At 39.9% G+C, this 27152-nt stretch overlaps 1 protein-coding gene across 6 annotated transcripts in view; it reads right to left on the bottom strand.

The window, feature by feature from the left end:
• The window catches only part of dicer1 (dicer 1, ribonuclease type III), a 188320-nt gene that overhangs the window by 108434 nt on the left and 52734 nt on the right, over positions 1–27152 (bottom strand). For 5 of the 6 annotated variants that reach the window (XM_043696920.1, XM_043696921.1, XM_043696915.1 and 2 more), the window contains exons 2-5: positions 21073–21134; positions 16075–16173; positions 1731–1913; positions 138–300 (exon numbers count right to left, since the gene is read on the bottom strand). In XM_043696920.1, coding sequence (XP_043552855.1) covers positions 138–300; positions 1731–1844 — 277 coding nt within the window. In that variant the 5' untranslated portion in view covers positions 1845–1913; positions 16075–16173; positions 21073–21134. Of the gene's footprint in view, positions 1–137; positions 301–1730; positions 1914–16074; positions 16174–19955; positions 20019–21072; positions 21135–27152 lie in introns of all 6 variants that reach the window. The other variant, XM_043696916.1, reaches the window with a different exon arrangement.

Raw genomic sequence — 27152 nt, 5'->3', positions numbered from 1 at the left:
GGAGGGCCAAAGCACCTGTTCTTGTGCTGTAATTTTCTTTGTTCTTATACTCCAACCACATTGAAATAAAGGCCAACATTCCATTAGCTTTCCTGATTACTTGCTGCACTCAAACAATTATTTTAAAAAGTACTTACCAGAACTAACCAAAAGCACAGTCCGTGATCCATTCTTGTTGAATTGTCCCCTGATCTGATGAGATAGCTCCTTTGTAAGTAGCACTGCAATGAAAGTCTTCCCTGAGCCAGTATTTAAACAAACTATAGTATTATGTTCCAAAGCTGCTTCTAGAAGTTCAACCTGCAAATAAAAATGTTTTTTAAAAACCAATAAAACATTGACTATTTTCCTTCTATCCTTTCCTATAGTTGAAAAAAATATATACAGACTGAGTGGCATTAATTGCACAAATTTGACAGCTATTACAGTGGCTTTTTAATCATAGCGAGCTTGACAGCTGAGCCAAATTTTTAAAATTATGCTCAGACAGATAAACTTTCCAGCAGGGGCCACTAGATGCTGAGCCAGAAGCTAGAGCCTAGACTGAACTTTCCTGCCCAGTTCAGGGTCAACACTGGTGATGATGGAGGAAAAAATGGTGTAGGTCAGCACACACTACAATTTCCATTTTGCCAATTGTATAAGAGTACCAATGCCCCAAAATAAACAAGTAACATTAAATATAAATCATGGCAATCGAAAAGAATAAGGAACTGCCACAAATCTGACACTGGCATACTGCTCTTCAAGCAAGAGTCATACCTAGAATCCCAAAACAGGGAATAACTTGGCTTTAAAATAGCACATTCCTGTGGATAAGCTTGAATATTTTAAAAAGTCATTTTGTCTTGTACAGTGCATTTAAAAACTGTTCCTTTTTATAGTTAATCAGTACTACCAGCAATCTCGAGGGCAGAGACAATTCCCAATTCATGGAAACATCTGCCAAACGTGTGGTGGGAGATGTGGCTCCAGGTTTGGGCTCATTAGCCACGCAAGAAACCACAGAATCCATGTACAGTGACCCAGCGCTTCCTAGGTTGACAGTCAAACTTGTTAGTGAGTGATTGCCGATGACGACAAACAATATTATATTAGATAGCTGTAATTGGGGCTGTCAACAATGAGCCTCTAGAACTCAACACTGAGTTCAATAACTTTAAAGTCTGATTCTGTCCTTAAATATTTTTTGCCCACCTCACAACCCATCCTATTATGACATGATTCGGAGATGCTAGTCTGCTTCCAATTAAACCTGTTGGACTATAACCTGGTGTTGTGTGATTTTTATTATGACATGGGTTGCTTTTAGCACACATTCTCACGTACACTTAGGCCCATTATCACGTTATATGGGCTGCATTCAGCACAGCTCACCCATTTTCTACTCTGAGCTCTTACGATCTCTTAAACAATCTTGTGCGTGTGTGTGTGTCCTGGCCTACAATTTATAATCTTTTTTAACTACCCCTTTGACATTTCTCTTCCTGGACACCATCTCCACTTACCTGCTCACTCACCACTCCTTCCCCACCACTAATTTGGCTTCAGCGTAAACACCAGTGTTTTTCTAGCTACTTACAATTCTGATAATAAGAGGCACTGGATTCAAAATGTTAACTCCACTTTCTTTCCACAGAAAATGCCAGACTTGCTGTGTTTCTCCAGCAGTTTTTATTTTTGTTCCTATAATACCTATTTCTATGTACCATCTTCCAAACAGCACGTACCTGATATTTCCTTGGTGTAAAAATGTTATCATGGATAGCTTCCTGTTGCCACGGCAGTCCAAAAAAGGGACCCATTGGTGATGAAGCAGGCGTCATGAGCTGTAATCCTGCCATGCTTAGGTTTCACAAAGCGGTCTTTTCATTCATCCAGTGTTTCTGTCATTTCAAATGTTCCAGCAAATCCTGAGGTATAACCAACACAAAGAATTGAGCTCCATTGTCAAAATGTAAACTCCTTGCATTTCCAGGCCACTAAAAACAAAGTTCAAAATTGAGAAGTACTATTTTATTTGACCCCAATTATTTCCCATCTCCAAGTGCTAAACCTTGCTAGAGCATGATTCCACAAACCTGATTAAATAACCAATATTTTGGCTAAGCCACCACCATCATTCTTTAGAGATTGAGTGCATAAGATGGGAATCACAACCATCTAAATCTCAGACTTACTCAACATCCAAACTTTTAACCTCTGCTGCAAAACCAAAGTTATTAGATCCTTTTTCTTCCTATAGTCCTTGGATCATACTCCATAGACACAGGACAACTCTTGAACCATTTATTGTTACTTTCCCTCAACATAATAGTAGTGTAGGATTGGGAGGAAGATTATCAATAACAACATAGATGGGCTTCCATTCATTATTACTCAAACCAAAGCCCCAGTGGAACAGTTCAGTTAAAAACAACAGCAGTATACCATAGATAACTTGTTAGCCCAGATCTGAGCAATACCTAGATAATATCCTGGCTTTGGCTAACAAGTGGCAAGTAACATTGACAACACAAAAGTGCCAGCCAATACCATTGCTAACAAAGAGAGAATCTGGCCCTTGACATCAATGATAATAGAATCACTGATGGTTCCAATATCAAAATCCCAAGGGTTGCCTTAAATAGAAACTGAACTGAACTGAACTAGACTAGTCACATAAATAAATGTTACAAGTGCAGGGCAGCGGATAGAAATTCTGCAGACAGCACCTTGCCTCCTCACTCACCCAACTATAAAGCACAAGTCAGGAGTGTGATGGAATACTCCCCACTTGCCTGGATGAGAGTCACTCAAAAATCTCAGACAGGATAGAGAAGGCAGTGTTTGGTATGCTTTCCTTGGTCAGATTGTGTACAGGAGTTGGGAGGTCATGTTGCGGCTGTACAGTACATTGGTTAGGCCACTGTTGCATGCAATTCTGATCTCCTTCCTATCGGAAGGGTGTTATAAAACTTGAAAGGGTTTAGAAAAGATTTACAAAAATGTTGCCAGAGTTGGAGGATTTGAGCCATAGGGAGAGGTTGAATAGGCTGCGGCTGTTTTCCCTGGAGCATCAGAGGCTGAGGGGTAACCTTAGAGAGTTGTATAAAATCATGAGGGGCATGGATAGGATAAATAGACAAAGTCTTTTCCCTGGAGTGGGGGAGACCAGAACTAGAGGGCATAGGTTTAGTGTGGGGGGGGGGGGGGGGGGGGGGAAGATATAACAGAGACCTAAGGGGCAACCTTTTCATTCAGTGGGTAGTGCATGTGTAGAATGAACTGCCAGAGGAAGTGGAGGAGGCTGGTACAACTGCAACATTTAAAAAGGCATCTGGACAGGTATATGAATACGAAGAGTTTGGAGGGATATGGGCCAGGTGCTTGAATGTGGGAATAGATTAGGTTGGGATATCTGGTTAGCATGGACGAGTTGGACCGAAGGGTCTGTTTCCATGCTGTACATCTCTATGACTATCACCCAGTACAAAACAGCCTGCTTGTTTGGGGTCATATTCATTCCCTCCACCATTGATGTTCAGTAACTGCAGTGTTCACTCTCTACAAAGTGAACTAAAGAAATGCAGCAAGGCATAAACAGCACCTTCCAAACCTACAACAACTACCATTTAGAAAAACAAGGGTAAAAGATACTTGGAAAAACCACCATATGCAAGTTCCCCTCCAAACCATTCACCAGCCTGACATGGAAATATATTAACACAGTTAAAATCTGAATCTCCCTCTCTAACAGAACTGGGCGTACTTGCACCAAATAGACTTCAGTGCACAACGGTGCAACTAGGAATAGGCAATAAATGCTGGCCCAACCAGTGAAACCCATCCCATGAACAATTTAAAATAAAAAAAAAACTTCCATCTTTTGATCACTATTTTGAAGAATGGTCAATTAGCCAACTTCTTAAGAATCCCGTTACTAGGTTAAAATTTACTTAATCAATAGGTGAGGAAGGAAATTACAGGGGCCCTGACACAAATTTTGATATTAAAGGCATGATATTAAAAGAGTTAACTTGCCCTGCTGACCTGCAGAAAATTGGATGTCCCGAGGCTAGGGTGGGATGCCTCTGGCTTACAGATAAAATTGTAAGAAATTACATTATCATCTCCTATTATCCAAAGCTATTTACATGACCATTTCCTTGCCATTCAAAAGCCTATTTCCATTTTCATCCCATATTCAGAAATCAATAATAACATTACACTTGGAATTTAACTACTCCCTGTAGTTTTAAAAAAATACAATTCACACCAGATCTGGCCATTAAGGGATGATTTACATTACATTGTTTCAGGAGATGAGGTGATCACTGCAGTGTGCCTTGAGTAGCATGTGACTGTGGGGGAAGGCTGTGGGTTGTCTTGTGGGCATTACTAACTGTGATGTAAAGATTTTGTATAAAGGAATAACTGTTGCCTTTGTTCAGACAGAGCTTTTGCCACAACTCTGTAAGCCCTGCCAGGTGTGTGTTAAAAGTTCTTCCAGTAAGCTTGCACTGTACTGTGCTTAATAAAATTTGGTTGTTGTTCACAGAAGTTGGCATGTTGCAGTTGCACGAAGTGTGCAAGAATCTCAGGAAAAAGAACCTAACATTGGGAAGTGTCAGAGAACTGGTGGTCAGCTAACTTTAAGAGAAGGGTGAGAGAGTTAGATTAGGAAACTATAGACGAGCGAGTCTAACATCAATAGTAGGGAAACTATTGTAAAAAAAAAATCAGCAAAAGGCAAAATTAATCTACATTCAGAGATAAGATTTAATCAGGGATAGTCAGAGTGGCTTTGCCAGAGGGAGATCATGCCTAACAAACGAGGTGGATTTTTTTTGAGGATATGACCAAGTGCTTGAATAAGGGTAAAGGAATTGAAGTTTGTATAGATTTCCAGCAAAGCCTTTGACAAGATCCCACATGGGAAACTGATAAAGGAGACAAAATTTCACAGGATCCAGGGTAACTTGCAAGTTGGATGCAAAATCAACTTAGTGACCCAAGACAGCAGGTGATGATAGAAGGTTGTTGTGCAACTTGAGCCCAGTGTACAGTGGCATACCACAAGGATCAGTGTTAAGTACCTTATTGTTTGTAAAATTCTCAAATAATATAGGTGAGAATTAGATTAGATTCCTTAGTGTGGAAACAGGTCCTTCGGCCCAACCAATCCACACCGACCCTCCAAAGAGCAACCCACCCAGGCCCATTTCCCTCTGAATGATGCACCTAATACTACGGGCAATTTAGCATGGCCAATCCACCTAACCTGCACACTTATGGACTGAGAGGGGAAACCGGAGCACCCGGAGGAAACCCACGCAGACACGGGTAGAATGGCGACTGTCTGTGTGGAGTTTGCACAGGCGCTGGAATCGAACATGTGACCCTGGTGCTGTGAGGCAGCAGTGCTAACCACTGAGCCACTGTGCTGCCCTGGTTTGGAAATTATAAGTTAGTTTGTGGATAACAAAGATTGACCAGGTAGTTGACAGTGCAAAGCAAGATATTAGGTTACAGGAGGATATAAATAGATTGGCCAGCTGGGCAGGTGAAAGTGAATCCTGAAAATGCGAGATGATATACTTTTGAAGGAACAAGACCAGACTTTATGAATGGCAAAACATTAGGAATATCTGAGGTACTGAGAGATCTTGGTATGCTGGTCCCCAGATCCCTGAAAGTGGTAGGAAGATTAATAGGGTAGTTATGAAGGAATACAGGATGCTTGCCTTTAAATCAGTCATGGCACAGATTCTGAGAGCAGGGAAGAAAAGCACAGCAGGTCAGGCAGCATCCGAGTAGCAGGAGAATTAACGTTTTGGGCAAAAGCCCTTCATCAGGAATAGAGGCAGGAAGCCTCCAGGGTGGAGAGATATAGGGAAAGAGCAAGAGCTTCAGGGCAGAGGAGATGACCTGGGGGTTGCAGTGAGCGAGAGCGAGAGCGAGAGCGAGAGCGACTCAGATTCTTGTGGATCGAGGGGGAGAACTTCTTCAAGGTAGGCATCCTTGCAAGAGGATTCACAGTAAGGTTAAAATCAACTAGGCAAAAGTGAGGACTGCAGATGTTGGAAACCAGAGTTTAGATCAGAGTGGTGCTGGAAAAGCACAGGTCAGGCAACATCTAAGGAGTAGGAAAATCAATGTTTCGGGCAAAAGCCCTTCATCAGAAATAGAGGCAGTGAGCCATGTTATAAGTGTGGAAAAGTGGGACTATTGTAGGCAGTACAGACTCAATGGGCTGAAGGACCTCTTCTCTACTGTATGATTCCATACGATTATTCCATCATAGGCAAGGACCTAACTAAACTCATTAAAGGTTATAACTAGATGTTCAGGAATCCATTTTATAAAGCTCCACAGCAGGTGCTGTTTTAAAGTTAAGTTTTGTGGAACGAGTAAATGTATTTACTAAACTGAAACTACCTTGGCATTTTTGCAAGTAACCAATAACAAATTAAATGATTTAGAGAACAATCCGCATATTTATGTTGAAATCACCACTGTCCCCAGGTTTAGACCTATGCAGTCCAAATTCTAAACACACTGCATGCAAACTAACTTTTCTAAATGAAATGTGTGAATTCATTGAAATCTCAGTCATCAGTGCAAATGATATATCTTTATTGTACTAACCATAAACTAATGTAATGTCATCTCCAACAAGTCACACTTTAATCTGACGCCAGTCAAAAAGCCCTTATTTCTACTGTACCTTTAATCAGTTATGTTAAACACCTTTGGTACTTTAATCAATCCTCTCAAATTGTAAGAGGCCCAGATTAACTTCTAGGTGTTTGGCTTCATGAAAAATGGTTGAATCTGGAACACAAATCTAGTTTCAGTAATGGCAACTACAAGTTAGTCATATGGGATTTCACTTGTGACTCAATGTCTTAATAACATACTGGGGGAAAATACCTCAAAGTTATCATTTTTTTGATTCGCTTAATGTCATTTAGAGAGTTAAATGCACAATCTGTGGTCTAGTATTCGAGCTTCAACAGCACTTTTGGAATGAATGGAAAACTTGAATGAAATAATCCTATCTATGAAAGTATTTGATATTCAATCCAAAACAGTATCACGATTTATATCTATCATAGAACACATGAATCTTGAGGCAAGTGAGAAAATGTTGATATTTAAGAGAAAAAACATTGATATTAATCCTTTTCTTCCATAATGAACTTTTATTCAGGAAGGTTCATGTCACTCCAAACCAGAAGCAATGCTTTTGACTCTTAACTGCCCTCTAAAAATGGCTTAGCAAACCATTCAGTTTAAAAGCAATTAGAGCAACAAATTCCAGCAATGGCCACATCTCATGTAAAAAAAGCTGAAGCTGTGATTACATCTACAAAACAGTAAATAAGAGGCTGTTGTTTGGGTTTAATCCTTCATTAGGACTTGGCTTTACGGTTTAATTTTCATCATGCAACTAATTTGATCCTTCCTGGATCTTTAGAACAAAAGTTCATTATGTAAGAAAAAGGTTTCATATCAACTTAAAAATCAAAATTTTCTCACACCAAGATTCATGCGTGTTCTGAGACAGATATGAATTGTGTTTAAGGTTTGGACTGATAGCAAATACATTCCTAGTTAGGATTACTTAATTTAAGGTGTCCATTCATTACAAAAATCCTAAAACTTGAATTTTAGAATCCATCTAAACTATTCTAATCTGGTTTTGATAACCAGATTATTGGAATAATGAAAAGAATTTAAAAAGAAAAATATTAATGCAGCGTCAACAAAAATGGGAAAGCAGTGGTGTAGTAGTAACGTCACTAGACAAATAATCCAGACTCTCAGCTAATGTTCTCTGCACATGATATCGAATCCCACCATGGTAGATGGTGAAATTGGAATTCAATAAAAATCTCTAATGAAAGCTGGACTAACAGCAATATTACCACTGCTCTAAAACTTCATCTGGCTCACTGGTGTTATTTGGAGGAAGGAGGGCTGCCATTCTTATGTGAGACTCCAGACCCACAGCAATCTGGTTGGATCCTTAACTGTCCTCTGGGCAGTTAGGGACAGACAATAAATGCTGGTCAACCCAGTGGGCCCAGATCCAATGTACTAAAAATTTGGCTTCTTTTTGCATAAGAAGCCTTTTTAAAATTAAATAGTGATCGAGTCAGATTGTTACATAAACCTAAATCGTCAAGAAAGTTAGATCACTTTATTTGACAGAGGGTTAATCTGGTAGTACCAGTTATCTGTCAATTAGGTGAAAATACTTGTTGAGTTGGCGCTAATTACTGTTCATCGATCCAAGTCTCTCAGTGCTGACATTTAAACATCACCTGCAATGGTACTTGTGGACCTGCAACAGTATCATTTCAAGCTTTGTGGCGCAATGGTAGTCTCCCCACTTCTGGGCTAGAGGTCCATGCTCAAGTCCCACCACTGGACGCAATAGCCAAGAAGGAGCAAGATGTCCAAACTATTGACTTAAAAAAACAGGTTCTAGATTAGAGTGGTGCTGGAAAAGCACAGCAGTTCAGGCAGCATCCAAGGAGCAGGAAAATCGACATTTCGGGCAAAAGCTAATCTAGAATCTGGTTTCCAGCATCTGCAGTCCTTGTTTTGACCCACCTTAAAAAAAAAACAGGAGTCGTAGACTCTGTAGTTTTAGTCGGATTTATCAGCACTGGTATTTTTATTACTAGTATTTTATTTGGAAAGGAGGATGATGTGAAACTTCAGAACAGTATGGACTAGTTGGTGGAGTGGGCAGATTTATGCCAGATCAGGGGCAGCACAGTAGCTCAGTGGTTAGCACTGCACCTCTCAGCACCAGGGTCCCCAGGTTCAATTCCAGCCTCGGGCAACTGTCTGTGTGGAGTTTGCACATTCTCCCTGTGTCTGCATGGGTTTCCTCCCACAGTCCAAAGATGTACAGGTCAGGTGAATTGGCCATGTTAAATAACCCAGTGTTAGGTGCATTAGTCAGAGGGAAATGGGTTTGGGTGGGTTACTCTTCGGAGGGTCGGTGTGGATTTGTTGAGCTGAAGGGCCTGTTTCCACACTGTAGGGAATATAAACATCTAATCTAAGTTCAATGTGGAGAAATGTGAAGTTATACATTTTAATAGAAGAACAGACAGACAATATAAAATAAATGGTGCAACTCTAAAGGGAATACAGAAGAGGAATGATTTTGGTGCATAAGCCATTAAAAAGATGGCAAAATATATTGAGAGCAATTAATAAAGTACAAAGTATCCTAGGCTTTATTAATAGTGGCACAGCACAAGAGCAAGGAGCTTTTGTTAAAATTATGAAAAGACACTAATTCAGCCTCAGCTGGAGTAGTTTGGCCAGTTCTGATCCTGCACTTTAGGAAGCGTCTGAAGCAGTGACCCTTCTTCACAGAGCAGTGTTTTACAAGACTGATTCCAGGAATGAAGAATTTTAGTTAAGATAGATTGGAGAGGCTGGAACTATTCTTCTCAGGGATGGCTGAGAGAAGATCTGACTGAAATATTCAAAATCGGGACAGACGAAATAGGGAGAAAACAATCCCCCTCATGAAAGGATTGAGATCATAAGTCCACAGGTGCAATACAAATTTGGAAGAGACAAGGAAAAACTTTTTGATGTAGCATGGGATGAGAGCCTGAAACACAGATGTAGTGTTTTTGCTTGGGGGGGGGGGGGGGGGCAGGGTCAATCCATAAAAGGAATTAATTAAGGAATAAGACAGTCATTTGAAAAGGAACAATGTGAAGAATTACAAGGAAAAGGCAAGCGAATGGCACAAGGTGAGATACTCATTTCAATGACAGACAAAACGGAAAAAGATGGTGGATTAGTGAAAGATGAAATCAAACAATAGAGTCAGAGTCATACAGCTCAGAAGAGGCCCTTCTGCCACTTTGAGTCTGTGCTGACCTATCCAAACTAGTCCCATACTACAACACATTGAATGAGGGCTCAGCCCTATAAAAGGGCTTCATGCTTCAAGCACTTTCCCAGGAAGTGCATTCGAGATCCCATCACCTTTTGGGTGACATTCCTTTCCTCAGAACCTCCTTCCTTTCTCCTTAAACTATGCCCCCCCCTTTTGAGTCCAGTGGCCCAAAGGTTCCGAAGGAGGGTCACTGGACTTGATTAACGTGACCTCTGCCTGCTCGCCACAGATGCTGAGAGTTCTGATGAGATTTTCCAGCAATTTCTGCTTTTGTACCTTAAACCTACCTGCTGTCTTCAGGGATCTGTTGACAAGCAGCTCAAGAACCCCCAGTACATCTGAGCTTCCTAGGGTCCTGTCATTCATTGCTTATTCCAGCAATGTTGTTACTTCTTCCGAACTGAATCACCTTATCCTTATCAGGGTTCAACTGCCACAGATCTGCCTATCAGACCAACCAATCTATGCCTTCTTGTAACCCAAGACATTCTTCCTGACTATTAAGCAGCCAGACAATCTTTGCATCATCTGCAAACTTCATTATCACTTCCTAGTCACATCTCTCCAATACTCTTATATACATCATGTACTTATGTTAAGAAGAATAAGGGACCCAGCACTGATCCTTGTGGGATACAACTGGACAGTGGCCTCCAGACTCTCAAACAGCCTTTTACCACCATCCTCTGTCTCCTGCCACTAAGTGAATTTTGAATCCATCATACCAATTTACCCTGGATAGCACAAGCTTTTATCTTTTATCAGTTTCCCATATGGAACCTTATCAAAGGCTTTGCTGAAATCTATATAAACTACATCAATAGCACAAACTTCCTTTACAGACTTGATTATTTCCTGAAAAAAATTCAGTGTGTTAGGCTTCACCTCCCTCTGACAAAGCCATGCTGATCAAACCTTGCCTCTCGAAGTAGAGATTAATTCTCTTCTTCAGAAGCTTCTCCAATATTTTCCCTACAAGACTCAATGACCTGTAATTCCCTTCTTTATCCCTAACACCCTTCCTGAAAAAGTGGAACCACATTAGTTGTCCTCCAGTACTCTGGCACCTCCCCTGTGAGCTGAATTAAAATTTGGGTTAAGCCCCTGTAATTTACTCCCTGATCACCCACACCAGCCAGGATACAGCTCATCCAGACACAGGAATCTGCCCATTTGAAAGCCTGTCAAAAACCTCCAACACCTCCTCAATTGCCTATGTCAACCTGCTCAAATAGCTCTTTGCCCCTCTCCCTAAATTTTGCACTTACATCCTCCTTGAGTGAAGGTAGATGTGAAGTGTGCATTTGAAATACTCCCAAGAGTTAAGCACAATTTTCCTTTAATAAATGCATGCTGGTTTTGTCCAATCCTACTGATGCTTTCCAAATGTTGTATCACCATGCCATTTTTCTAAAGATAGACTTTAGCATTTCCCTCGTTGCTAATATTTAGCTAATTGGTCTGTTAAAATTTAACATTTTAAAAAAATAGTTGGGTTACATTTGCCACCCTTCGATGTGTAGGAATTACTCCAGTACTATAGAAATTTGAAAGATGACCGCCAACGTATCTAATATTTCCAGGGCTACTTCCTTTAGTTCTCTGGGAGATAGGATTATCAGGCCCTGATGATTTGTCAGCGTTGAACTGATTAATTTCCACAGCATCGTTTTCTTACTAATTCCTATTTCCTAAAGGGCAACTTTTTCACGCAGAGGGTGGTGTGTGTATGGAATGAACTGCCAGAGGAAGTGGAGGAGGCTGGTATAATTACAACATTTGAAAGGCATCTGGATGAGTATATGAATAGGAAGGGTTTAGAAGGATATGGGCCAAATGGGACTGGATTTGTCTCGGATATTTGGTCGGTATGTAAGAGTTGGACTGAAGGGCTGTTTCCATGCTGTCTAACTCCATGACTAATTTAAGTAGTTCTTTCACCCTCGGGCAATATATCTCTTCAAAAGGACTGAATCCTGTGTATTCATTAGGAGCATCCCTAATAGCAAACAGTAATCAGGGAATTATTATAAGTATATTCATGACTAAAACTCTAATTGTGGTCTTATGGTCAATGAAGTTTCGTTTTATTTCATCTTTCTAAAAACCACCTGAGATTATTGATAAGCAGATGATATAGGTGATAAGATGTATCATTTCGAGTCATACAGCACGGAAACAGACCCTTTGGTCCAACCAGTCCACACTATCCATGTTCCCAAAGTAAACTAGTCCCATCTGCCTGCGCTTAGCCCATATCCCTCCAAATCTTTCCTACTCATGTACTTATGCAAATGCCTTTTAAGCGTTGTAACTGTATCTGCATCCACCACTTCCTCTGGCAGTTCATTCCACATACCACAACCACAGAGAAATAGTAGTGACTCGTCCTTTTTAAGCTCCTCCACTACAGGGAAGAGGCCCTTTTCATTCACCTGATTTATGCCCCTCATGATTTTATAGACCTCTAAGTCACCCCTCAACCTCCTACGCTCCAGTGAAACAAGTGCTAGCCTATCAAGCCCCTCCTTATAACTCAATTCTTCCATTCCTGGCAACATCCTGGTAAATCTCTTCTGAACCCTCTCCAGCTTAATATTAGCTTTCCTATAATAGGACAACCAGAAGTGCATACTACTCCAGGAGGCCTAGGTGTACAACACTACCCAGAGCCCTACCATTATATGGCATGTCCTTTTTGTATAACCAAAATGCAATACCTCACATTTATTCAAATTAAACTCCATCTGCCATTCCTCAGCCCATTGACCAAATTGATCAAGATCTCTTTGTAACCTTAGATAACCTTTTTCTCTGTCCATTATACCACCAATTTTGTCATTTGCAAACTTACCAACCATGCTTCCTATGCTTTCATCCAAATCACTTCTATAAATGGCAAAACAAAACCCAGTACCAAAACCTGTGAAACACTGCTGGTCACAGGCCTCCAGTGCTCTGAATATTTATGACACAAAATTTGAACCTTGATCTGACTGCATTTCTTTGGGCAATTCATACATTGTAAAAGAAAATGGAAATAACTTATCCACTACCATTGTCACAGCCATTTTTCTTAATGGCACTGTATTAGGAAACCTTGTTCAAACATCTATAAATTGTAAAAAAAAACGCCCATTCCTTGCTTTAGTGGAGTTCCTCAAGAATTTATTTAGATTCTGATAAACAGTTCTTTGAAAGCTGGTGTTGGGATTAAAGCACGTTTTTCATCGATTGATAGGTATGATACTAACTGGTATGTATGGCATAAATACAAAAACAGTCATCTTTTAAATGTAATTTTGGGCAAGAAAAATAGTGTTTTCATTTTTCTATCCCAGTGACCTGTCACTGGAATGTGTAAGCCTCTAAATATTTCATTACAATAATGAAATGAACTACCAGATGGACACTTTCCTCACTTCTGATATTTGAGTGGTTTCCATTTCCTCATTTTACTTTATCTTCAAGTGATAACACTCAGGTCTGGGTTCCATACTCAGAAAATTCTTAGTAACAGTCAAATACATGTTAAAAACCGAATCAATGCAATAAACTGCTTCACAACACTCATAGGTAATGTCCAGAATATCAGTAATACTAGTAAGAGACATAGATTCCTCTTAAATTCCATTACTTCAAATCCTAGTCAAGAGTTACACATATTAGGATCTCGGCTAATGGTACCACCAGACAATTCAGATCCCAGAACAAAATCAATCTTGGAAGATCATGTATACTTTTTAATTAATGTGGCAGTTAGGCACTGAAACAGTCACACAAAGCTAGAGAGTTCCATCAACAACAGTGCAGAGGTTTATTACACCAATAAAATAAACAAGTTATTTAAATATAAAATACAGTCAGAAAGATCTTAAAACACAGCAAAACAAGGTTCCAACCGGTTTCTCAATACTATTCTATAACACACCTCAATCCAAACTACTGATATCAAACCTTTCACAAGTTTGTTTCCTATAAATTGCAGAATTGTCTGACACGATATTCATAGATCAGGGCTAAGGCCTTCCCAACCTATATTAATCTGAAGATTTCTAACCAATATTCCCAGTCTGGAAGTTTTCACAAACTAGACTTTACTCCTGGGCAAACGGCTACCTCAGAACTGTCTTACAAAAAAAAAAAAAATTCTTGGAGAGAAACCAGATTTAGTTTTAACCTCAGTTAGGTCTCCCTGAACTGCAATAAAAACTGTTGATTGCTGGGTTTTCTAAGCTAAAACATAATTGTTCATTATATTGAACTGAAAAAAAAGCCTCCATTTCCTTTAGCTGCCATAACCCATCATGTGGTTAACAACTTTCCATCAACACTCCAGGGGCTTAGTCACCTGCTCTCTAATATGCACTGTATTAGGTCACTGATCCAGAGGAAGAATCTGACTTTTTTTTTTAAAAAAAGTCTTAAAAATAATCTGAAATCCAGTCTCTAAAAATGGACTATAACTTAGCATAATTAAGACTTCATTTAATTCAGATTGTAAGCACTTCCTGTCATTATTATAACAATTCTAGCTCCCTTATCTGTGTAACAGACTCCCATTTCATTTCTTCTGTGAATCAACAGATCAGCTCCCAACAAAGTGACAGGATCGAGCAGAATTGGCATGGATTTATGGAAGAGAAAATCATGCTTCACAAATCTCTTCGAATTTGGAGGGTCTAACTAGTAGAGCTGATAAGGGCAAATCAGCGAATGTGGTGTATTTGGTGTTTTAGAAGGCTTTTGATGAAGCACGTCATAAGAGATTAGCATGTAAAATTAAAGCACATAAGATTGGGAGATGGGCATAACATGATAAAGAACAGATTGGCAGACAGAATAAAAGGATCTCTTTCCAACTGGCAGTTAGTGATTATGGAGTACCAAAGAGACTACTGCTTGGACCACAGCTGTCACAATATAGATTAATGATTTGGAGGAAATTAAATGGAATACCTTCAAGTTTGCAGATCACAAAGCTGGGTGAGAAAGTGAACTGTGAGGAGGATCCACAGATCCTTCGGTGCAAGTTGGACAATTGGTGAGAGTGGGCAAATGCACAAGAGAGAAAGTATAAAGTGAATAAATGGAGGCTATTTTGGAACAAAAACAGAAAGGCATATTTTCTGAATGGTAATAAGACTGGGAAAAGGGGAGCTGCTGTGAGACCTGGGTGTCCTTGTCCACCAGTTGCTAAAAGCAAGCATGCAGGTGCAATAGTCGATGAAGGCAGCAAATGGAATGTTGGCCTTTATCGCAAGAGAATTAGAGTATAGGAGCTAGGATTTCTTACTGCAATTGTACTGGATCTTGGTGGGACCGCACCTGGAGAATTGTATGCGGTTTGGATCTCTGAGAAAGGATATCCTGGTTACGGAGGAAGTGCAAAGGTTTACGAGACTGACTCTTGAGATGACAGACTGACATAGGAAGAGAGACTGTGTTGGATGGGAATGTTTATAAGAATGAGACAGGGGAAGAATCTCAAAGAAGCTTATAAAATTATAATGATACTAGACAGGGTAAATGCAAGAAGGATGCTCCTGATGATGTGGAGTACAGAAACAGATCGCAAGGTATGAATACAGGATAGGGCATTTAGGACCAAGATGAGAAATTTCTGCATTTAGACAGTGGGGAGCCTGTGGAATTCTCTGCCACAGAAAGTGATCGAGGCCAAAACACAGAATGTTTTCAAGCAGTTAGATGATTAAAGGGTGTGAAGAGAAAGCAGGAACAGGGTATTGAGTTGGATGATCAGCCATGACCATACTTAATAGCGAAGAGGTTCAAAGAGCAGTATGGCCATTCCTGCTCCTATTTTCTATTTTGATAAAGATTCTCAATGTCAAAGCGCAGCCCACTTGCCATTCTTCCGCAATCTGAACAAAGCTTAATATATGTTTGGTTAGTTTACCAAACTGTTTTGGTGCTATTTCAAACCTTGAATCTGCTCTTGGTGAACTATTTACTTAGGCTCTCTTGTCAGGGGATCCTCCAGTTATACGCAAGAGTTTATGATAACTGCCCAATTTTTAGCAGCATGGTGAACTAGGCTCATAACAAGAAAGCACTGTATTAAATAAGCTGAATAATGAGGTGTTAAATTATGTTCTTTTAAAACTTTTGATATTTTACCAATGACTTACAGTTTCAAAGATGTCTACATTTGTCCTGTTTGTATTAAATGTAAGCATTGTGAGATCTGTAACCTTGACGTAATCACATCATTGCTTCAGCTTCAATTCCTGATTTGATGGGGAAGAGAAAATATAAGATTAGGAGGTGGTAAAGGAAAACTAAAAGTGAATGATAAATAACGCATGCTACAAAATCATATACTAAGTAAACCAAACAATTTTGAGTTTTCCAAAATATGTTTTTGTCACCTGCAGGGGCTACAAAAAATGTAAAATTGTTTAAAGGTTTCACTTCAAAAAAATAGTAGTTACAAGACATGGGGAAACTTTCTTCCTGCACACCACACGACCAGTTTCCAGAACTTCACATCTAACCATATGTTTTCAAGAGCTGACATGCCCAAAGGGAGAGTACAACAAAAGGAAAAAGTATAATAAAAGTCTAAAATACTGAAGAAATTCAGCACACCTACAGCATCTGTGGAGACAAGCAGAGTTGGTTTGAGTCTGACATCAGTTCAAAAGAAGGATCTAGAGTTCTGAAAGAAAAGCCATATGAGACTCCAAACATTAACTTAGCTTCTCTCATCACAGATTCTGCCAACCCTGCTGAGTTTCTCTAGCATGTTTGTTTTTACTTCAGATTTCCAGCATCCACAGTACGATGTTTTTACGAAGAAAAGTTGCACTGGAAAGCCTCACTACACTAGAGTGGGTAGTGGTCCAGGTGGTGCACATCACAAGTTATTAATTTAAGCTGGAATGAAGATAGCAAGAGTGCTGGCCATAATCTTTCACCTTTCCCCAGACAGAGCAAAGATGTCAGAGGATTAGATTGTGATAAACGAGACACCATTATTCAAGAAAGTGTGCAAGGACATTAATAACAATTACAGGTTGGTCAGCTTAACATCAACAGTATGCAAGGATTTATGAGTAATTGGGTGAATTTCAATAGGTACATTTAGAGGTTTGAGTTTATTAAGGAGAGCCAGCACGAATTTGTAGAATATCACGTGGGATACAGACAATGGAAAGTGCACAGAGGCCACAAAACTTTTTAACGGCATGCAAGGGAACTTTTCACCCAGCACGTAACAAGCCCAATGGGAGGGGACATAATCCTAAACAGTCTTAAGAAGGTGAAGTTGGAGAAGTTGAAGTGGAGGATCATTTCAGACCACAATTCAATTAAACTTAACATTATTATGGAAAAGAACAAACATAACAGATCGAGATGGGAGAAGATTTTTTTTAAAACAAAGCAGAGAGGTGACCAAAAGTGGATTGGGTAGACCTACTGGATGGCAAATTGTTGACAATCAATGGCAGACTTTCAAAGTGAGGTTCAACAGGCAGTGTAGACACATTCCTACAAAGAGAAAGAGTGGTACTACCAAACCTATTGCCTCTTTGTAATCCAGAAGCACATACAACAGGATAAAACAGAAGCTTAAAACAGTCAAGGCTTAATCCTGTAGAAAAAGGAGAGTATAGAAACTAAAAAGGGGAGTAGAGAAAAGAAACTGGAAAAGCAAAAGGATATGAAAACAAAATCAGGTAAAATCAAGGAAACTCCAAACACATTTTAGCAGTACATTAAGAGAAATGGGATGACTAAGAAAATGGAAGGACTTTTTAAAAGAAATGCAAAAGATAACGTGTTATGACACAATGTAGGTAAATGAATATTTTGTTCCTGTCTTCACCAAGGAGAGATATGATGCAGACATTCTAGTTAAAAGAGTGTGCGAAATATTGGGTTCTACAGCCAGGGCTAGATGGAATTTATCCCTGGACGTTAAAGGAAGCTAGGGAGGATTAATAGTAGGTAGAGATTAATAGTGAATACTCAGAGGATAATTCTCTGATCTTCATTAGATATAGGCAAGATATCACAGAATCAAAAGGTCTTCAAATGTCTACCATCATTTCAAAAGGGTGAAAGGCTTATGGCTGGTCCGTCAGACTTCAGTGAAGGGCAGATTATTGGAGTCAAATCTGGAGAGATAAGATAAACTGTCACTTAGAAAGACAAAGGGACCAGGGATCATCAACAAGATTTTTCTTAAGGGAAGAGTTCTGTCTTAGTAACTTAATTGAATATTTTGAGCAAGTACAGGAGGACTTGCAGGCTAATGCAACATACGTTGTCTATGTGGATCTTAGCAAGGTATTTGACAAGGTCCCACATCGGACAGTGATCAGAAACGTGGAATCCTGTAATTTAGCAACAGGAAACAAAGGGAAATGGATAATGGGTGATGTTCCACAGAGCTTGGTATAAGGGCCCTTACTGTTGGCATATTTATTAATAATATGGACTTAAATGTGTCATTTTCACTGGGGAATTTGAAGAGGACACAAAAACTGGCTATACAGTTTATAACAAAGAGGATAGCTATTGTCTCTGGAGTGATGGCAATGGCTTGGATGAATGGGCAAAAAGTAAAGCATTTGAAGGGCTTAAAAGTAAGGGAAGACAATAAATCAGGACGATGCCGAAAGGTGTAGAGAAAATGAATGGAGTGCCTAGTCACAAGTTACCGATGTCTGCAGGATATGTGAATAAGGTGATATAGAAAGCATATGGAATAGTTTCCTTTATTGAACAAGGTATAGGATATTGTTATGACTGAGGTTGGAGGAGGGCACTGTCACTTCAGGTCCACAGCTCCCACTTCATACGTTTGGATAGGTTAATGGAGGAAAATCGGAATATGGAATTTGAAACAAACTGATCAGTCACAATGTTACTGAATGGCAAAGGGGCAGAATGGCCTACCTTTTGCATGTTTCTTTCCTATGTTCAACACAATACAATTCTACACAATATAAAGTGACAAATTAAGTACAGAACTATAGAACAAGTTTTAAACAAAAAAAAAATCTGGTAACCAGGATCTATCAACCAGATTTCTTGATAACACAATTAATAGCTTATTATTCAATAATTTTCCTTAACTAACAATGATTGTGTATGTTAACCAGTCGGTAATGTAAAAGTATAAACACAGTCAGAAATGTACAGCACAGAAATAGACCCTTCAGTCCAACTCGTCTATGCTGACCAGATATCCGAATTAATCTCGTCCCATTTGCCACCATATCTCTGTAAACCCTTCCTATTCATGTATCAATCCAGGTGCCTTTTAAGTATTGTAATTGTACCAGTCTCCACTACTTTTGCTGGTACTCATTCCACACATGCACCACTCTGCATGAACAAGTTGCCTCCCAGGTCCCTTTTAACTCTTTCCCCTCACCTTTAACCTATGCCCTCTGGCTTTGGACTCCCAACCTGGGGAAAAGACCTTGACTACTTACCTATCCATGCCCCTCATGACTTTATGAACATCTATAAGGTCACCCCCCACCATCCAACACTCCAGGGAAAATCGCCCCAGTCTATTCAGCCTCTCTCCTTAGACCAAATCCTCCAACCCTGGCAATATCCTCAAAACCTTTTCTGCACCCTTTCACATTTCACAACATCTTTTCTATAGCAGGGAGACCAGAACTGCATGCAGTATTCAGAAAGTGGCCTCTCTAATGTCCTGTACAGCTGCAACATAACCTCCCAAATCATATCCATTTAAACATCTCCCGAAACGCGCACACATACAGACGCGCACATTTTCCCTTTTCCTGGGGAGGGAGAAAATCTCTGCAATTTGGCTTTCTGAAAAAAAAACGTTGGCCAATGGGTTATCCTTAAAAGGTTAATGGATAAAGAGTCTGACATTCCTGAGTCTGTTGCTCTGATGTTCTGACTGATGTGGTCAGATCAGAAATCTTACACCCTCTGACGTCTAGCAAACACAAATTGCTCAGGAAACACATTCTTTCCAATCATTCTTTGAACAGAAAGAAATAAGTTTCACCCTGACCTCGACAAGAGGAACGAGAGTTCAGTTGGCAGCTTGTTCTTAGTAAGCTTTCCTCCAGGTAACCTGATAAAACAAAATACTTTAACACAGAAACTCTTCAAAACAGTCCCAATAGAGGTCCACAACAAAGCAAGGAGTCAGTCATGTGATCTACTGGATTTTTTTTCCAATAAGATTTCCTCTGATCATAGTGAACTTTCATGACTACTTTTAAAGAAACCACACCAGGTTTATCAATGAAACTTGCCAACTGGATTCCTGTCACCACAAACTTTCAAAACTCAAGTCCTCTAAGCAAAATTAAATGCAAAACACCTTCATAATACAAAAGCAGGGACATAATGTTGGAACGGTATAAAATGAACTGTGTAGTTCTGGGCAGATTACAGTAAGGACTCTGGAAAGTGCACGCAAGGAGATTAACAAAAATGCTGCCAGAGCTTGAGAATAGCAGCTGTGAAGAAAGATTAGGTAGGATACCAAGGGGTTTTCCAACAGGTACATTTATTTGAAATCATATTAACTCTGATTTCTCTTCACAGATGCTGCCAGGCAGGCTGAGCTTTTCCAGCCATTTCTGTTTTTGTTTCAGATTTACAGCATCTGCAGTTCTTTCAAATTTATTAAGATGCTTAGAGGACTTGACAGGCTAAATGTAGAGAGGCTGATATCCCCTTCTGGGAAAGTCTAGGACCAGAGAATAGAGTCAGAATGAGTTGCCCATTTAGACAGAAAAGAAGAGGAATTTCTAGGAAGGTAGTGAATTTATGAAATACTGACAGCTGTTGAGGTTGGGTCAATGAGTACATTCAATACTGAGACAGACCGCATTTTAATTATCATCAAGAGATTTAAAGGTTACGGGGGAATGTCAGGAAAATGAAGCGGAGAATGATCAGATCAGCCACAATCACAGACAATGGAAGAGCAGACTAGAGGGGCTGAATAGGCTGCCTCTGCTTCTGATCTTTTACATTCCCAAGTTCGTAACTGGAATAGTCGTCTTGGGTGATTCACCACTCAACAACGTACACATTTCAGACCAACTAATATTTCAAAAGCCAACAACAGAATTTAAAGCCTAAAGTTAATATATTGTCAGTTGCCATCAACATACCCTCGAACACTGATGCTTTGCTGGTTTGAGTCCAAGGCAGAGTTTCTTTGAGCAGGAACAGCCTAAGAAAATTAAAATAAAAAGTTATTCATCCCAAAGAAGAGCAGTCTTGACGCTATTTCTTCAGAACATGCAAAACATGCTTTGGAGCCAAGTTATCACATTTGCCAGCTGGACAAAGGCAGCTTTTGATGACACAAGGAAGAACATAACAAATAAGAGTAGGTCATTCATATTCTCAAGCCTGCCCGGTGAAAAAACAAAAGGGAAAATGTCTCAACTGTGGCTTACAAAAGAAATTCAGGATAGTATTAGGTACGAAAAGGAGACATAGAATTGCCAGAAAAAGCAGCAAGCCTGAGGACTGACAGCATTTTTAAAATTCAGTAAAAGAGACCACATAGTTTGCTAAAAAGAGGGGTAAAAGTGTGGAGGAACAGCAGGATCTTGGTGTGCAGGTACATAGATCCCTTAAAATTGCCACCAGGTGGACAGGGTTGTTATGAAAGCATATGGTGTTTTGGCTTTCATTAACAGGGGGATTGAGTTTAAGAGACGTGAGATCTTGTTGCAGCTCTATGAAACTTTGGTTAGACCGCACTTGGAATACTGTGTCCAGTTCTGGTCACCCTATTACAGGAAAGATGTGGATGCTTTGGAGAGGGTTCAGAGGAGGTTTACCAAGATGCTGCCTGGAATGGAGGGCTTATCTTGCAAAGAGAGGTTGACTGAGCTCGGAGTTTTCTCATTGGAAAAAAGGAGGAAGAGAGGGGACCTAATTGAGGTGTACAAGATAATGAGAGGCATAGATAGAGTTGATACCCAGCGACTTTTTCCCAGGGCAGAAATTGTTAACACGATGGGTCATGTTTTAAGCTATTTGGCAGAAAGTATAGAGGGGATGTCAAAGGCAGGTTCTTTACGCAGAGTGTTGTGGGAGCATGGAATGAGTTTCCAGCAGCAGTTGTGGAAGCGAAGTCATTGGGGATATTTAAGAGACTGCTAGACATGCATATGGTCACAGAAATTTGATGGTTCGTACATTAGGTTTACCTTACATGAGGATCAATGGTCAGCACAACATCGTGGGCTGAAGGGCCTGTTCTGTGCTGTACTGTTCTATGTTCTATGTTAAAATAGAGTGAGAGAGAGAAATTGCAAGGAACATAGAAGCTTGTAGTAAAAGCTTCAATTAGTGAAGAGAAAAAGATTAGGAAAGACAGATGTAGGTCCCTTTCAGACAGAAGCTGAGGAAGCTATAATGGGAAACAAATAACCAAAATACGTGTTTAGTTCTTCTTTGTCTTCACAAATGAAGACACAAAGAGCCTCCCAGAATGGAGAGGAAGCCAAGCAAGTGTTTTGGGCAGAAGAAAATCAGAACTAAGAAGAAAATAGCACTGGGGAATTTAATGGGGAATTTAAAGGCTAACAAATGACTAGAAGCTGATAATCCATATCCTGAAGTACTAGAGGAAGTGGTCCTGGAAATACTGGATGCACTGGTCACCTTTCAAAAATTCTGCAGACTCTGGAGCAGTTTCAACACATTGGAGGGCAGCAAATGTAACACCACATTTCATTGTAAGGGAGGAAATGAGAATTATAGACCAGTTAGACTAACGTCAGTTGTGGGGAAATACGCTGGTCTACTGTAAAAGACTGGATGACAGAACATTTGGAAAGCCAGCAAAAGAGAAAATGCTGGAAAATCTCAGCAGGTATGGTAGCATCTGTAAGGAGAGAAAAGAGCTGAAATTGCGAGTCTAACTGACCCGTAGATTCAAAACGTCAGTTCTTTTCTCTCCTTACAAATGGTGCCAGACCTGCTGAGATTTTCCAGCATTTTCTTTTTTGGTTTCAGATTCCAGCATCCGCAGTAATTTGCTTTTATTTGGAAAGCAACACCAGGTTTGGAAAAAGCATCGGAAAATATGAACTTTCCCTTTCGCAGGTTTAGGAATTCAGCATATTATTTAAACAGAAAAAGACCACATACCTCTGAAGTACAGTGGGATCTGGGTACCCTGGTGCATGAATCAAAGTTAGCATGCAGGTACAGCAAGTGATTAGAAGGAAATCGAAATTTGCTATTTACTGCCTAGGAATGGAATATTGAAAGTAGAGATGTTTTCTATAGGTCAACAACTGGGGTATTGTGTACAGTTTGGATTCCTTATTTAAGGAATGATATAGACTCATTGGAAGCAATCTAGAAAGGATACACTCAATTGCTACCGGAGATAAGCAGGTTATCTTACAAGGAAAAAGTTAGACTGGCTGAACCTTTATATATTGGGATTTAGAAGAATGAGAGGTAACCTTTTTCAATGTACAAGGTCTCAAGAGGATTTGAGAGACTGGACACGGAAAGAATGCTTTGCCTTGTGGCAGAGACTGGAAAGAGGAAATACAGTTTTAAAAAAAAGGGGCGGGGGGATTTCCATTTAAGTACGCAATGAGATGAGTTCCCTTCCAGAGACAGCAATGGAGGCAGATTCACTGAATATTGTTAAAACAGATTTATTAATATGGAGTTGAGGCCAGAATCAGATCATCTATAAACTTACTGAATGACAGAGGTGGTTTGAGGAGTTAAATGACTTACCTCCTACCTTTTGACCTGTAGATTCATACATAACACCAAATATCTTAACTTTACACTGAAATTACCTATTAATGCACGGCGTTTTATTTGAAAATGTTAAAATTGTTGTGCGTAAATTAGTTGATGTTAGGCCCCAAACATCAATGATAGAAGAATAATTTAAGACTTCTGATTGGTTCAAAGGAAAAAAAAAGTTTCTAGCCTCCTAAACCAAGTAATATTTTAACCTGTCAACTCACTGTGACATAAATAAACTCAGTAATCAAACTAAAACATCAGAACAGTTAAGAGTACAGGATTACAGTCAATCTGTAATGCTAAATACCATTACAAACAAATTTAGCAATTATTGTTTTCTTTCCATTCAGTTTTTCCTCACGCTCAAACTGTGCTTTCAGTTTAACCTTTTCCAACACAAAAATGAAATTTGCTAGAGAAACACTGTGGTTCTGGCAGCATCTGTGGAAAGGAAGAAGAATTAACATTTCAAGTCGAGTGACCATTTTTCAGGACTGGAGTCAGGGTCACTGGATGTAAACATGAACTCTGCTTTCTCCTTCTAGATGTTTACAGATTTCAGATTTCGAACATCTGCAGTCCGTTTTATTTCAATCTTTTCCAATATTTCATATCAATATTTAAGTTGAAACTATCAAGGTTTCTTGTGGTAGACTGATTAGCAAGGTTACAGCACACAAATACAGGGAGAACTAGCTATTTGGATACAGAACTGGCTCAAAACATAGAAGACAAAGGGTGATGGTGGAGGGTTGCTTTTCAGACTGGAGGCCTGTGACCAGCAGTGTGCAGCAAGGATCGGTGCTGGGTCCACTGCTTTAATCATTGATATAAATGATTTAGATGTGAACATAGGAGGCATGGTTAGTAAATTTGCAGATGACACCAAAATTGGAGGTGTAGTGGACAGTGAAGAAAGTTACCACAGAGTACAACAGGATCTTGATCAGATGAGCAAATGGTCCAAGGAATGGCAGATGGAGCTTAAATTTAGATAAATGTGAAGTGCTGCATTCTGGAAAGGCAAATCAGGGCAATACTTATATACTTAACGGTAAGGGCTTGGGGAGTATTGCTGAACACAGACCCCTAGAGCACTGGTTCATAGTTCCTTGAAAATGGAGTTGCAGTCATTGGTCTACTTGCCTTTATTGTTAAAAATCACAGAACACAAGCTTTATTTGTAAGTACAAGCTTTCGAAGTGCTGCTCCTTCGTCAGGTAGCTAGTGGAGAGGATCATAGGACATAGAATTTTTGGTAAAAGATCAAAGTGTCATAAAACTAATGTGACATATTGAACAAACCTACAAATGCTGTTAAGTCTTTAATCACTTAGAATGGGGCTGAGAGCTGAGTGATTAATATATAAATCCCAGAACTTCTTTCAAGTCACACTCCCAAGATAACTTGGGTTTTATTTGTAAAAACATGACATTTCAGTTCAGACAATGCATTAAAGGAGAGAGGTTACAGTCTGTGTCCCAACCTTAAGTCAGACTGGTTCTATTTCCAAATAGTTCCAATGATTTTATTATAAAATGTCACATGGACTGACTGCCTACAGATTGAGTTATTTGTTCAAAAAACGCACAGACTTTTCTCATACACACGCACCCACATTCCCACTCATATACTCACAGGCATATACTCAGTCATACTCACGCGCATGCACCCTCACATACACATGCATGCCCATACACACAAGTCTATTTGCATTTGCAGATATATTTTATTTTGTTCATAAGGCACACAATATGTCAGCAGTCATTCCACGTGACATTTTTATAAATTCCTACTTTGGAAACAGAATCACTCTGATTCAAGGTTGAGATCCAGACAGACTCTAACCTGACACCTTTAATGCATTGTCTGAGCTGAGATGTCACTTTTTTAAAAAATAAAACCTCAAGTTACCTCGGGACTGTGACTTGAAAGTAGTTTTGAGATTTATATATTAATCACTTGAAACCTGCATCCCCATTCTAAGTGATTAAAGACTTAACGGCACTCTTAACGACTTGTTCAGTACTTGTTCAAAAGTTGTATGACACTTTGATCTTTTAGAGTAAATTCTGTGTCCTATGACACTGCCCCATTAGCTACCTGACGAAGAAGCAGAGCTCTGAAAACTTGTACTTCCAAATAAACCTGGTGTTGAGAGATTCTTTCACTTGGTACACCCTAGTTCAACACCAGCACCTCCACATCATGCCTCTAATGGTCAGTGCATTGAGTATAGAAGTTGGGGAGTCATGTTGCAGCTGTTAAGGACATTGATTAGGCCACTATTGGAATACCATGTGCAATCTGGTCTCCCTGCTATAAGGATGTTGTGAAACTTGAAAGGATTCAGGAAAGATTTATGGATGATGTTGCCAGGTTTGGAGGGTTTGAGCTACAGGGAGAGACTAAATAGACAGGGATTATTTTCCCTAAAACTCTGGAGGGGGTGACATTAGAGTCGGAAAGTGTGGTGCTGGAAAGGCACAGCAGCTCAGGCAGCATCTGCGGAGGAGAGTTGACATTTTGGGCACAAGCCCTTCAATCTCCTTGTCCTCGGATGCTGCCTCACCTGCCATGCCTTTCCAGCGCCACACTTTGACTCTGATCTCCAGTCCTCATTTTCTCCCAGGGGTGACCTCAGAAGTTTATAAAATCATGAGGGGCAAGGATAGGGTAAATAGACAATGTCTTTTCCCTGGGGTGGGAGTCCAAACCTAGAGGGCATAGATTTAAGGAGAGGGGAAAAATTTAAAAAGAGACCTAATGGGTAACTTCTTCATGCTGCATGTATGCGATGAGCTGCTAAAGGAAGTGGTGGAGGCTGGTACAATTACAACATTTAAAAGAGCTTCTGAATGGGCATATGAATAGGAAGGGTTTAGAGGGACGTGGGTTAAATGCTGGCAAATGAGACTAGATTTATTTAGGATATCTGATTGGCATGGAAAAGTTGCACCAAAATGCCTGCTTCCATGCTGTACAGCTCGATGACTATTTGCTTGCTTGCCTATCCTTCCAGGAAAGCTGGTGGCAAAAATCATTGGAATAATTAATGCCGGCTTCAAACTCAGCCAGTAAAATAAGTAATTGAAGCTCACTGTGATTTTGACTGGGTTGCGATCTCACTTTGAAACATTTTCCCCGCACAAATAGTAATCTTATGCTTACCTCTAGACCCAACCCAGTATTAGACAAACAAAGTTGCCTTCATTCAGCTGGTCCTAATGCTGCACTTTTAACTCTCCATTTCCCAAACTGGAAAGAATTATTTTATTTTAGATTAGATTAGATTTCCTGCAGTATGTAACAGGCCTTTCAGCCCAACTAGTCCACACCGACCTGCTGAAGAGTAACCCGCCCAGACCCATTCACCCTAACTAATGCACCTGAACCAGAAGGGCACCAATATCCTGGGAGGTAGGTTTGCTAGCACTCTTTGGGGGGGGGGGG

The sequence above is a fragment of the Chiloscyllium plagiosum genome, chromosome 10 (assembly GCF_004010195.1).
Source record: "Chiloscyllium plagiosum isolate BGI_BamShark_2017 chromosome 10, ASM401019v2, whole genome shotgun sequence".
Taxonomy (NCBI): domain Eukaryota; kingdom Metazoa; phylum Chordata; class Chondrichthyes; order Orectolobiformes; family Hemiscylliidae; genus Chiloscyllium; species Chiloscyllium plagiosum.
This window is presented reverse-complemented; position numbering and strand designations above follow the sequence as displayed.